The 13608-nt window shown below is 42.9% G+C and overlaps 1 protein-coding gene across 1 annotated transcript; it reads left to right on the forward strand.

Moving 5' to 3' along the window:
• Positions 1-2541: 2541 nt before the first annotated feature.
• Positions 2542-12922, forward strand: LOC139577617 (uncharacterized). The gene is made up of 7 exons (XM_071404751.1): positions 2542-3052; positions 5050-5180; positions 5381-5548; positions 8887-9051; positions 10063-10174; positions 10422-10549; positions 11605-12922. The coding sequence occupies exons 1-7, from the start codon at positions 2776-2778 to the stop codon at positions 12529-12531; spliced, it is 1908 nt and encodes a 635-aa protein (XP_071260852.1). The 5' UTR covers positions 2542-2775; the 3' UTR covers positions 12532-12922.
• The last annotated feature ends 686 nt before the right edge of the window (positions 12923-13608 follow it).

Consider the following 13608-nt stretch of genomic DNA (forward strand, 5'->3'; position numbering starts at 1 on the left):
TATTTTGAGATGTCGTTATCAACAAATGCGGTGAAAAGTGCAGTAAATGTAAAAATAGTGTAATTTTTGGGTTCAGTATTGTGTCATGGGGAATGTTGTGTCCTCAACTTTGGTCTGAGAATGTTCTTATGAGCTCCTAACTGTTCCCCTTTTAATTGCTACCATGCTTATGTATATGCTTTTCATATTTCTTCTGTAAGAAACACCTCCCTGACCGAGGCTCCAGTCAGGGATCCAGTCTGCAGCCCGGACCCTTCTCTTCACATTCTTAGTGCAGGGATGAAGCAGGGCCTGGGGCTGATAGAGATAGACCCTCCTGTTCCTATGATACAAACACCACAGTATCCATGATGAACAGAGCAGATCACCCTGGGCTGCAGCCTTCACAGAGCGCGGTAGGAGACCCTCCTGGCGGTAGTCTATCAGCAAGTTTGTCTTCTCCTTCAGGATCTCATCTAATGCCTGGTGACTTGGTTCATAGAAAGCCTGGACCTGGGTATAGCCTTCCTCAGCTGCCTCATGGTTACCCCACGAATACACAAGGTCAGGATGGGAGTTACCTGGCCTATAACACAGCACACAATCCCAACAACAGCTAGAGTTCAAGGAGGGAGCTCAAAGACTCAGGTGGCTCCTGCTTCTGCCTCCTCTGGGGTCATTGGGTCACAACGTGGGAGGCCGAGTATTAGCAAGGACGCTGACAAGCTGTACACCTGCCCGTGTGGGAAGTGCTTTGCTAAGTCGAAATATGTGAAGCAGCATCAGACCGGTCACACCAAGAAGAGGTCCTTCAAGTGAAAACTGTTACAAGAGTTTCTCCTTCCTCCTGAGTAACCTTATCAGGCGTAGGAGTCCACAAAGGGGAGAAATCGTAGCAGTGTGGCTTAAGTTTTACGCAGGGGATATCTGGGAACCATTCTTTAGTTTTATAGTTATCATGTGAAGTGATCTGGGGTAAGAGGGTTTTTGTGATGACTAAAGCCCTCAGTTGAGCATCTGGGTGTGCTCACATTTTCACATAATAGACTTGTTGTTTGGAGTGCTGGCATAGCTGAAACACTGTCATTGACAAGTAACACTATATTCCCCTCTGGTTTTGCCTATGTTCTATTCGTAACAAATATAATGTCCCTCTTCTTTAACACCTTAATAACCCATTATTTTTAGGCCATTTATTGTACTTTTTCTAAGCAAGTCAGGTCTGAGCTTGAAAGATACTGATCATGAATAGGTTTGATGTGTAATCAAAGATGCTGGACAAACTCACTTAGGCAGTTTGCCATTGAAGAAAATGGTTGCTACTGTCTACTTAACTGGCTACTGGCTCCCATCGATACCAATGCGATAGCATCTGGGTCTGGCCTACTTCATTGACTTACATTGAAAAAGAAACAATGAGGGAGTGGGATGGTTGTCTAGAAGGGGCACAGCTTTTGTCAAAATGTACATTCGTAGCAGGTTTAGGAGAACTTATGCAGAAAGTTAGGATAATTAACATAGCAGGTTAGAAGAATTAGGTTACGTTTAGGAAAAGGGTTAGCTGTATCCCACCTAGACATGACTGAGTCGGATGTCTGTTTTCTCTTCCATCTCTGGTGTAATGTAACAAAGATGATCTATTATATTGGCAAGATAGGCAAGTGACCACTTTAACAATAGAAATACATGTCCTCAAAGATGGAAAGCAGCCAGGAGGCGAGATCAGGTGGGACTATTCCAGCCAATGAGAGGAAAGATAGGCTTGTGAACAACATGCCATAGAGCTAGATAGAGGACTCCTCTTTGTATCTGTGACAGTCTGACCAGCGCTATCTCCATTTTAAAGAAGTAAATGTCTTTATTAGCTGATTGCTCCCAACCCAGTTGATTACTTTAAAATGGTGAAAGCCCTCAATGGCAATGTTCATGGTAAAACCGGTTATATCCATGAGTGCTCTATCTCTATGACAACAGGCACAACTCTGATATAAAGTAATTTTTTTCAAAGTTGTCTAAATGCCACGTGCGTCTACTTATATCAGTGCATTCATAACAACCTAACCGTCCTAAACATTACTTCTATTCGATCAGATAGATCAAATAAGTCTCACGTAGCACATTAGAAATTACATTGTTGTTGACCAAGTTCGACTGATTGACCACCATACAAAAATTCCTCACTTCATGGGCTTATTTTCGTGGACAGATTTTGGGTGGAGTAAAACCTCTCGCTTCGCCTCGTCCTCTCTGAACGAAATAAGCAGTACCGTGGTTCTTATGCTGCGTTCAAAACAACTGGGAACCCCGATTTTAGCGCGTTCAAAACAACTGAGACATCGAAAAATACGAGCCCGACTGGTAAAATTATTCGAACGGTCATCCAACTCCGAATTCCAACTCGGGAACTCAGCCCACTTTCTCAAGCTCCGACTTTCCTACCTGAAAATCACTGACGTCATGATTTGACCACGTATTTTTCCGAGATCCCAGTTGGGTTGAACCCGAGATAAGAACAGCGCACATACACGTCTTATTTAGTCACGCCCTCTAAGCTATGACGCCACCCAATAACATCCTTTCTCTTCAGTATTAACGGTAGTAAATAATGACCAAGAACAATTTCCATGTTAGCGGTTTTATTGTTGTTATTTAGACCTTTATTAAACACCATGGAACTGAAGATATGATTCATTTAACTGCACAGCATCACATGCTTACCCCATGTAGTCTTTAATTCGCGTTGGAGACAGGACTGATACACGTTATACGCTAGCTAGCTGCTAACGTTAGCTAACAATGGCTAACTTTATGGTTTTTCACACTCAAATAGCCTCCATCATGGAGATGCTAGCGAATTCAGCCGTGGCAGATATATGTAAACTCATAGACGACGACTATGCAGTTTTTCGTTTGGAAATAACTCAAAGCCAGAAAGAAAACAGGGCATTGCAGAGGAAACTGCATATACTGGAAATTAATGTGGCACGGGAGCGTGCAGAGAAGACAACGCAGGAGCGCGTGCTCGCCAGTCGTCCCAGTAGTGTCCTCGACCGATACAGAGGAATGGCAAGAGGTACATTTTGCAGGGAGCTGTCTCCGTTCCCCTGAAATTACTATAATCACACTCAACTTAAAAAATGCGATGCATGGAACATAATCAATGAATAAATAGTATACCAAGAAGTTATGATAAGTGATAGCTTACATCCTTGTCAATTGTAGACAGAAGGTTTCCATCCAATTAGCGACAGATTTTCATGCAAATATTCAAAAATACGCATAAAGAAAATATGCGCATTTCCCCAAAACTATCTTGTTTGCATTCAGTTGTTATGCGAGTCATAGGTCTACCATATATAAAAAACAAAAAAAACAATGACGCTGTGATGGAAAAATGACGTGTCGGTACAATACAATTCCATAAATGCCAACAGATAATTTGTTCGTTTGACATGGTGGGATCTTTTTGTGCGGTAAAGTTAATTATGCGCAGATATTTATATAATAACCATCATATGCAAGTAAACTTGGAGTCACGCAAGGATATGGTGTGGTTCTCCCACTAGAACTCAGGAAACCATGCAGTTTATTAGGCTACAGATGAAATAAATTCACTGGGTGGTGAAAGTGCACGGTGATGAGCTTGATGCTGCTTTACAATAAATATCGAGGGTCGATGCTTGACTGCGGTTTTACAAATACAAATATTCTCGCATTATATCTGTGTTGGCTAGAGCACACGTACCAAGACCAGAGTAGGCAAATGTACTATTTAAAGCAAAAGTGGCAAAACTATCGAGTTGAAAATGTGATGTAAACATATTGAACGTTAGATTTCTATTCAGTACATGAAAACTTAACTTGTGAAAAAGTACATTGTGTGCACTTATTACGCACAGATTATTATCCACGACAAGTTCATTTGGTGGAAACATTCCACTGGTGGGAAAATACACTTTTTTTTTTGGCGGACTCCATAATATTCGCATGAAAATCTTAAACCAATTGGATGGAGATTTAGCTTCTGTTATGTATCCACCAAACTGACTTCTTGCCGATAAAAATCAGTGCATGATGATATGGTACACACAAAATGTACTTGCATTAAATAGCAAATGTGCCTACTCTTGGCGGGTGCAGCCCAGGGTTTCCCAAACTCGGTCCTGGGGCCCTGTGGGTGTATGTTTAGTTTTTTTGCCCTAGTGCTAAACGGCTGATTCGAATTATCAAAGCTTGATGATGAGTTGGGTATTTAAATCAGCTGTGTAGTGCTAGGGACCTTGGTGAGGACGACGAGCACGCAGATGAGCTTCCCTGAGATGGTTTCTGACAGTTTGTGCAGAAACGATCCCGCAGGTGAAGAAGGCCCTGGGCTGGTGTGGTTACACATGGTCTTCAGTTGTGAGGCTGGTTGGACATACTGCCAAATTCTCTAAAATAACATTGGAGACGGGTTATGGTAGAGAAATGAACATTCAATTCTCTGGCAACAGCTCTGGTGGACATTCCTGCAGTCAGCATGCCAATTGCTGTTTCCATTACAGCTGTCGTTATTTCTTTTTATATGGTATGACAGGGATCATCAACTAGATTCAGCCACAGACCGATTTTTTTCTTTTCTTGAGCGGATGGTCAGGGGGCCGGAAAATAATTACAAATAATTTGTAGACTGCAAATGAACCACAAGAAGCACAAACAGATATAATGTTTGACTTAAACATAATCATTTTAAACCTGGCTTACGTATGTATACGATCGCCTGTCTCTCTATTCTTCATGGGAATACTTGGGAACAGATTTCTTAAATTAAAATAAATTGGAACTGATTTCCTTGTGTTTTTAGTCTTATGTCTAACAATGGGGGGGGGTGCTCAGAAAACTTTAAGGGCCACATACCCATCCGCGGGCCAAATTTGGCCCGCTAGCCACCAGTTGAGGAACCTTGCGGTATGACTTTACTTGTATGAAAACTGTGGATGGAAACGTGGTTAATGTCGATAGTGTACAATATAGAGTTGAGCATTGACAGTACCTAACTTAACCACCCCTTTCCCCCAATTACTCTCTTAGGTGAAGGACATCTCACAGGAGGCCACAGGACCTTTGCAAAGCCAGCAGGAAACAACACGTGGAGAGATGACCAACCCATAGCAATAGATGAGGGGAGTGGAACCTCAACCCATCATGATATCGTGATAGAGGTTAGTGTCATAGTGTGACTTAAAAAATTACAGTACATCAAATGTGGCGAATTTATTTCAGGAAGTCTCCCCTCAACTATCCATTAGCTTACATGTACATCCTAAGTTATCTGCCATAGGGGAGCTTGTAAGACTTCCATACGACATTGTTATCCAATTCTATTTATGTACCGGAATAACCTAATTTCTTCTTGTGTCAGTCTGCAGAGGCTGCGGGTCCTGGGGTTCTGCAGGAGAGGCCTGAAGGAGAGGAGGACCCAAGACACAGAAGAGACATCCAGACTGGAGAGTCTGGAGCGCCCCCTGAAGCCATGGAAGACCTCATCTCCGCCGCACCCCTTCCCAGGACCCAACACAGCATCACAGAGGTCAGTGGAATGCCGAACGCTGTCCTCAAGTCAGAGACTGAATTTAATTGTAACACAGGCTCTTACACACAGCATCTGAGAGACTGGGTCTGGGGAGACTGGGCTGTCCTCCTGCTCCCAGCTCAGAGTATTTACCGGTATTTCACCAGAGCCAGAGAAAGTTTTATTCTCTTGGTGATGGTGACGCGTTAGACACTGGCGTTGATGATCTGTCTTGTTCTTACACTGCAGAGATGGAAATGTAAAAACTGTGGGATTAATAGATCAAGGTGTCAGAAACAATAGGACTACTACAGTCAGAGCCCGAGATACAGCAGACCACAAAAACTGAAATTTACACCAATTACTGTCGCCCCCCCCCAAACAAAATCTGATCTTTTACCTAATGGTGGTGCTCTAAACATTCGCAAATTCCCATTGGAACACAGTCATTTTGAAAGTGAATGGCTTGCACAAAATGCCATACCTTAATTTCTCGTTTTACAGGAATGACATAGTGCATTCGGAAAATATTCAGACTCCTTGACTTTTTCTACATTTTGTTACGTTACAGCCTTATTATGAAATGTATTAAATTGTTTTTTTCCCCTTCATCAATCTACACACAATACCCCATAATGACATCAAAATACCCCATAATGACAAAACAAAAACAGGTTGTTAGAAATGTTTGCAACAAATAAATGAAATTGATATCACATTTACATAAGTATTCAGACTCTTTATTCAGTGCTTTGCTGAAGCACCTTTGGCAGCGATTACAGCCTCGAGTCTTCTTGGGTATGACACTACAAGCTTGGCACACATGTATTTGAGGAGTTTCTCCCATTCTTCTCTGCAGATCCTCTCAAGCTCTGTCAGGTTGGATGGGGAGCGTTGCTGCACAGCTATTTTCAGGTCTCTGCAGAGATGTTCGATCGGGTTCAAGTCCAGGCTCTGGCTGGGCCACTCAAGGATATTCAGGGACTTGTCCCGAAGCCACTCCTACGTTGTCTTGGCTGCGTGTTTAGGGTCGTTGTTCTGTTGGAAGGTGAACCTTCGCCCCAGTCTGAGGTCCTGAGCTCTCTGGAGCAGGTTTTCCTCAAGGATCTCTCTGTACTTTGCTCCGTTCATCTTTGCCTCGATCCTGACTAGTCTCCCAGTCTCTGCCGCTGAAAAACATCCCCACAGCATGCTGCCACCACCATGCTTCACCATAGGGATGGTGCCAGGTTTCCTCCAGACATGACAATTGTCATTCAGGCCAAATAATTTAATCTTGGTTTTATCAGACCAGAGAATCTTGTTTCTCATGGTCTGAGAATCCTTTAGGTGCCTTTTGGGAAAACTCCAAGCGGGTTGTCATGTGCCTTTTTACTGAGGAGTGGCTTCCGATCCGATCTGTGCTTCGACACAATCCTGTCTCGGAGCTCTACAGACAATTCCTTTGACCTCATGGCTTGGTTTTTGCTCTGACATGCACTGTCAACTGTGGGACCTTATATAGACAGGTGTGCCTTTCTAAATCATGTCCAATGAATTGAATTTACCACAGGTGGACTCCAATCAAGTTGTAGAAACATCTCAAGGATGATCAATGGAAACAGGATGCACCTGAGCTCAATTTCGAGTCTCATAGCAAAGGGTCTGAATACTTATGTAAATAAGGTATTTCTGTTTTTTTTTTAATTATACATTTGCAAAAATCACATGATGTCACTGTGCCAAAATGGCTGAACATATTTTCAAGCCTGACATCTTAAAATGACCTTAGCAATCAGGTTTTTATGTTATGGTGTAAACAAATAAAATAAGCCACAGACCGATGAAGAAACTTCAAACCTCTTTTCCTATTGTAAACGATGAGCAAGCTAAACGGAGCATGTGGAGGATGCATACAAGGCAATGTAGATGGTGAAGGACATGCATTACTTTACAATGACCATCAGGGTGTACCATTTCCATTCATACTAAATGTTTACACTTTTGGTAACTTGAGCCATACTGCATACTCTATGAATATGTCCATAGCGCATGATTTATGGACTTTATGGGGGGAGATTCTTATGCTATTGCCAGCAGTAAGATTTGAGTTAGATTTCCAAAAGGACAATGCCTGTAGCTTTCAAAAGATATGTCACTTTCTATTTTCTGATAAAAATAAAAATACATTTTTGACCCCCACACTCACCGGGCCCTGTACAGGCCCCAAAACAATCGCTCAGAGTTTAACAGGTTTAAAATGAATCACTAATAAGATGAAATAAATAAAAATATTCAGAAATGACTTTGTTAAAGCAACAATATAACTATGGCTTTAAAATGATGGTGAAAGCGTGAAGAAATGTTGGGGTTAAGTGGGTTAAAATCTTCCTAGAAGTCTTTATTCATATTAAAAATCAGATTTGTAGAATTTTTCATGTGGTCTATATTAAATATAATTTAATATAACAGCCTCATGTGGTCTATATTTAAAAGGCACTTCATTTAATATAATGGCCTTTTAAAATGTAATATTTGTGCACAATTTCTACTTAAAAGGGATGCCAAAGGCACTCATTTCGTGGAATCACCAATAAACATTTAGTAAATATACCTACACATACCCACACACTAACAAACACCTACTGTACACGGCAAAATAGTTTAGTCAGGTTTGTCTGATGATGACTGTTGACTTATCATAGCTGACATGTTTTTGCCCACAACATCATATTTATGTCCACCACGATGGGTTTAACAACAATGAAGTCATAATGAAACTGAGTGGGGATGGGTTAACACTCCATGTTTAAGGGCCTCCCGGGTGGGGCAGGGGTCTAAGTAGCTGTGTGTGTCACTAGAGATTCTGGGTTCAAGTCCAGGCTCTGTCGCAGCCGTCCGCGACCGGGAGACCCATGGGGCTGCGCACAATTGGCCCAGCGTCGTCCGTGTTAGGGGAGGGTTTGGCCAGCAGGGATGTCCTTGTCCCATCGTGCACTAGCGACTCCTGTGGCGGGCCGGGCGCAGTGCACGCTGACCAGGTCGCCAGGTATACGGTGTTTCCTCTGACACATTGGTGCGGCTGGCTTCCGAGTTGGATGGGCATTGTGTCAAGAAGCAGCACGAAGAAACACAACCCAGCAAGAAGAAACACAACCCTAGGTTGGGTTGTGTTTCTGAGGACGCATGGCTCTCGACCTTCACCTCTCCCGAGTCCGTACGGGAGTTGCAGCGATGAGACAAGACTGTAACTACCAATTGGATACCACAAAATTGGGGAGAAAAAAGGGGTAAAATAAAATATGTTGAAAGTGTGTTTTATTATCTATGTGTATGTACGTACCTGAGGGAGTGTATGTCTGTGTAATCTGTTCCAGGAGGAGGAGGGTCCAGAGTTGCTGTTGGTGAAGGAGGAGGGGTGTGAGGAGGGTCTGGGGAACCCTGAGGGGACCATGGTCATGGAGGACAACCAGACTACACCTCCTCCTGAACCCACAGAGGAACCAGTTGAGCAGAACAGGACCACACACAGTCTCACTGAGGTAAGCCAACTGTAAACTACTGTCTGTATGGTATTAGGTCAGGGCCCGTATCCACAAAGCCTCTCAGAGTAGGATTGCTGATCTAGGATCAGTTTTGCCTTTTAGATCATAATGAATAAGACTATGTAGACCAGTGGCGGTCAGTGCCCCCCTGACTCTCTTTCTCTCTTGCTTCTCCTTAATTTTTGAAGAAATTAATTTGTTGAAAACCATTAAACTATTTTCTTTCTCTCTCTTTGAGTCAACTACTCACCACATTTTATGCACTGCAGTGCTAGCTAGCAGTATCTTATGCTTTCAGTTCTAGATTCTCTGATCCTTTGATTGGGTGGATAACATGTCAGTTCATGCTGCAAGAGCTCTGATAGGTTGGAGGACGTCCTCCGGAAGTTGTCATAATTACTGTGTAAGTCTATGGAAGGGGGTGGGAACCAAGGGCCTCCTAATTTTTGTATTGAAGTCAATGTACCAAGAGGAGGACCGGCGCTAGCTGTCCTCCGGCTACATCATGGTGCTACCCTACAGAGTGCTGTTGAGGCTACTGTAGACCTTCATTGCAAAACAGTGTGTTTGAATGAATTATTTGGTAACGTGAATATATTTAGTATTGTTTTATCTAAAAAGGATAACTTTTTTAATGTTTTACCATTTTTATTTTTATGAAATTCACTGAGCAGGATGGTCCTCCCCTTCCTCCTCAAATTAGCCTCCACTGATGTAGACAGGTGGGCACCTGATCCTCGATCAGCAATTCTACTCTGAGACTCTTTGTGGATACTGCCCCTGGTCTTGATAAATTATGTCTTAAGTGTGGGACCATGCCTTTCAATTATCAAACCATTAGAGTGTTAAGTAATCAAATCAACTAACACGTTTGCAGTGTCAACTCAACTAACATATTTTCATAGTAGTCATAGCAATCCCTCATTGCCCAATCAGAAGATGCTTCATAGCAGGGTGCTCATATCAGATTTCTTAATCCAACATCCTCTCACTCTGTATCTCTTACAGTCAGTAGACATGGAGGATGGGAAGCCTGATCTGCTGCTGGTCAAAGAGGAGACGATAGAGGACGGACCAGAGAGCATTGATCTGCTGAGTGGACTAAAGATGGGGGAGCAAGGTAAGGGAGAAATACACATAGCTTAGATACAGTAATAGATCTTCAATGGGAATAGTGATACACCTGGATACACATCATTTATTTCTTAATTTTATTAATTCATAAAATTAAATCAATACAACTTATGTTTACATTAAAACAAAGAATGTATGAACTTGACCAGGTAATTGACAAAAAAAATGTAGAACTCCATATGTAGAATTCTCTCTGCCATGTTTGTAAAGTATTTTGTAACCTCTTCCTGCAGGTGGTTGGCTGGAGGCTAACAGAGGAGACTGGGTGGCCATCTTAGATTCCCAGACCCAGACGGGTGCAGCCAAGGGCCCAGGGGACGACATCACTGAGCAGGCCAGGACCAGAGGCGACATAGTGGAGGTCAGTGGATAGGATAGCATCCTCAACTCTGGGCTGGGGAACAACACTGTTAACCACAACCAGAAGCATACAGTCGAACACAAAATAACAACTGAACTTAGTCTACATGACAACAGACTGGCTAAGTGCAGGGCAAGGTGTAGATTTCGACCGCTGGGATGGGGAGGTGCCAGTATGCCGCGAGAGAGAACAGACACAGACTCGGCTAGCGATGCTCCGTCCTGCTCCTATAGTTGTGATTCAGAGAGACGGATGGTGCCTCAGGTTAACCCCCTAACAGGTGCTGCCTTCAGCCTGCCTTCTATAGGATCTATCAACTGGAACATGGACCCTGCAACAACACTTCCTGACTTTCGCCCTCCACACACTCCTAATAAACCAGACCTCAGACAATGCTAGTGCATTGTCTGTGCTTCATCTACTCTGCCAGTGTTTTAGATGTAGTAGGGAACTGGTTAAGGTCAACTGAGGAAAGAATGAGTATGATAAGGCAGAGTAGATGATATGGTGATGGTTGGTGTGATGATGTAAAAATGCTTCACTGACGAAAATTGAGAACCTTGTCCTGTTTGATGCAGGTGTTTTAATTAGGTAATTATAGTGCTTTAATTCATGTCTACTTTCCATGAAGATGTGTGCAATGCAATGGTACCAGATTTACACAAAAAGTAAACCATAATGTTACCATAATGACTTATTCTACTTGTCACGTGTCATTTTGTGCAATAAAACTACTGTACTTCACATTATGTGAGTGTATGAACATTTTGTTAAAATTAAATACAACATTGACTCTGTGCTGACTGACTTGGTTATTTTGTATCATTGCAGAGACTGTTTCCCTTATGTCAGTCGAACCAAAACATTATACTTAATTCTTGAATCAACACATAGGGACAATTTTTATAATAAACTCCAATGGCTCAATATTGTTAGGTACTTAAATCACAGTGTTAGAGATGGGCTTGACTGTGGTTAACATTTTATAATATTGTGTACAGCAAAAACGTTTGTGTATAAAACATTATGCTTTTCTCTTCAATTTTTGCTTACAGCCTGCAGTCCATGAGGACAGACTGATATCCAGTGTTGCTGGTGGGAGAGACTGGACCTCTGAAGCAGCTGGTCACAAACCCTGGCCCCGGATCAGAACCATGGATCAGGAGCCGTCGCTCCAACCAGGACCCAACCACGAGGGACGGAGACTCCACCACCACACAGAACACAATCAGTGGACAGGTGGACTGAACAACCTCAGTGCTGGTGGTCATCAGAGAGACAGAGGCTCCAGTCAGGGATCCAGTCTGCAGCCCAGACCCTTCTCTTCACAGTCTCAATGCAGGGATGAAGCAGGGCCTGGGGCTGATAGAGATAGACCCTCCTGTTCTTATGATACAAACACCACAGTATCCATGATGAATAGAGCAGGTCACCCTGGGCTGCAGCCTTCATGGAGAGTGGTGGGAGACCCCCCTGGTGGTAGTCTTTCAGGAAGTCTGTCTTCTCCTTCAGAATCTCATCTACTGCCTGGTGAATGGGTTCATAGAAGACCTGGACCTGGGTCTAGCCTTCCTCAGTTACCTCATGGTTACCCCACCAATACAGACAAGGTCAGGATGGGCGTCCACCACAAGAGGTACTTAGCCTATAACACAGCACACAATCCCAACAACACCCAAACAATGAATAGAGGTCAAGGAGGGAGCTCAAAGACTAACCACCTGAGGGTGGTGGCTCCTGCTTCTACCTCCTCTGACGTCATTGGGTCACAACATGGGAAGTCGAGCATTAGGACGGACTCCGACAAGCCGTATGCCTGCCCCACGTGTGGGAAGCGCTTCACTGAGGCGACTTATGTGAAGAGGCACCAGACTGTTCACACCAAGGAGAGGCCCTTCAAGTGCAAACTATGTTACAAGAGCTTCTCCTTCCTGAGTAACCTTATCAGACATAGGAGTATTCACAACGGGGAGAAATCATAGCAGTGTGGCTTGAGATGTACACAGGGGATATCTGTGAACTATTCTTTAGCTGACAATTATAGTTATCATGTGAAGTGATCTGGGGTAAGAGGGTTTTTTGGTGATTACTAAATCCTTCAGTTGAGCATCTGGGTGTGCTCACATTCTCAGATGATAGACTTGTTGTTTGGTGTGCTGGCATAGCCAAAATACTGTCATTGAAGTGTAACTATATTCCCCCTATGAATTTATCTTTGTCTATGTTCTATTCATAACAAATATAATGTCCCTCTTCTTTATAACACCCACTCCCCCAAAACATTTGACATAATCAGGTGGTACCTATTCCTTTATGTACTATAAATAGGTGATCAAATCTGTTAATAAATAAAAATTAATGTTGTCCTTTTGATATGTTGACTTTATATTTTCTTGTTTATCATTTAGAATTAAAGTGGTCTTAGTTTCATTGGCTTCCTTCGAAGTTAGAACCTATAGGTTTCCGTCCTTTCCACAGATTGGGATCTAGCTAGCCCTTATTTTTAGGTAATTTAGGGTAATTTTTCTAAAGTCTTCTCTGAGCTTGAAAGATAGTGATCATGAATAGAATGTTTGATGTGTAATTTAATAGGCAGAACCATATTTCAAAGAACAGCATGGGAGGTGTGATGACGCAAAAACTCAAGAATGGTGCTAAATTCAGACCTTCATCTCCGGAGTACACAATCTTGTCTTTAGGTCTTCTTGCTCTCTTGAGGATCTCAAAATGGAATCGGTGGGCAGTGGTGATGTAGACCAGGATGAAGTGGACCTACCTCCGGTGACAGGTGTGGTAGAGACTTCCAATATTTGCCCTGTGAATCCTACCAGTGGGAGTGAGATTTTTGGAAAGAGTCGATTCCTGCTTTTTGTCCGACCTATACATTGTGTCAAGCTGGGTAAAGGACAAACAGGAAAGATTACATCTGTGAACGTTTCAAGAAGTGGAATTGTTTTGATTTTTTCTTGCATCCCCCGCCCAGAGGAAGCGGGTGCTTCGCTGGTCGGGGCTCAACCTGTGTCATGCTTTTCTCTCCGGAACAGGGCACCGCTCATAGG

Source organism: Salvelinus alpinus, chromosome 6 (genome assembly GCF_045679555.1).
Source record: "Salvelinus alpinus chromosome 6, SLU_Salpinus.1, whole genome shotgun sequence".
Lineage (NCBI taxonomy): Eukaryota > Metazoa > Chordata > Actinopteri > Salmoniformes > Salmonidae > Salvelinus > Salvelinus alpinus.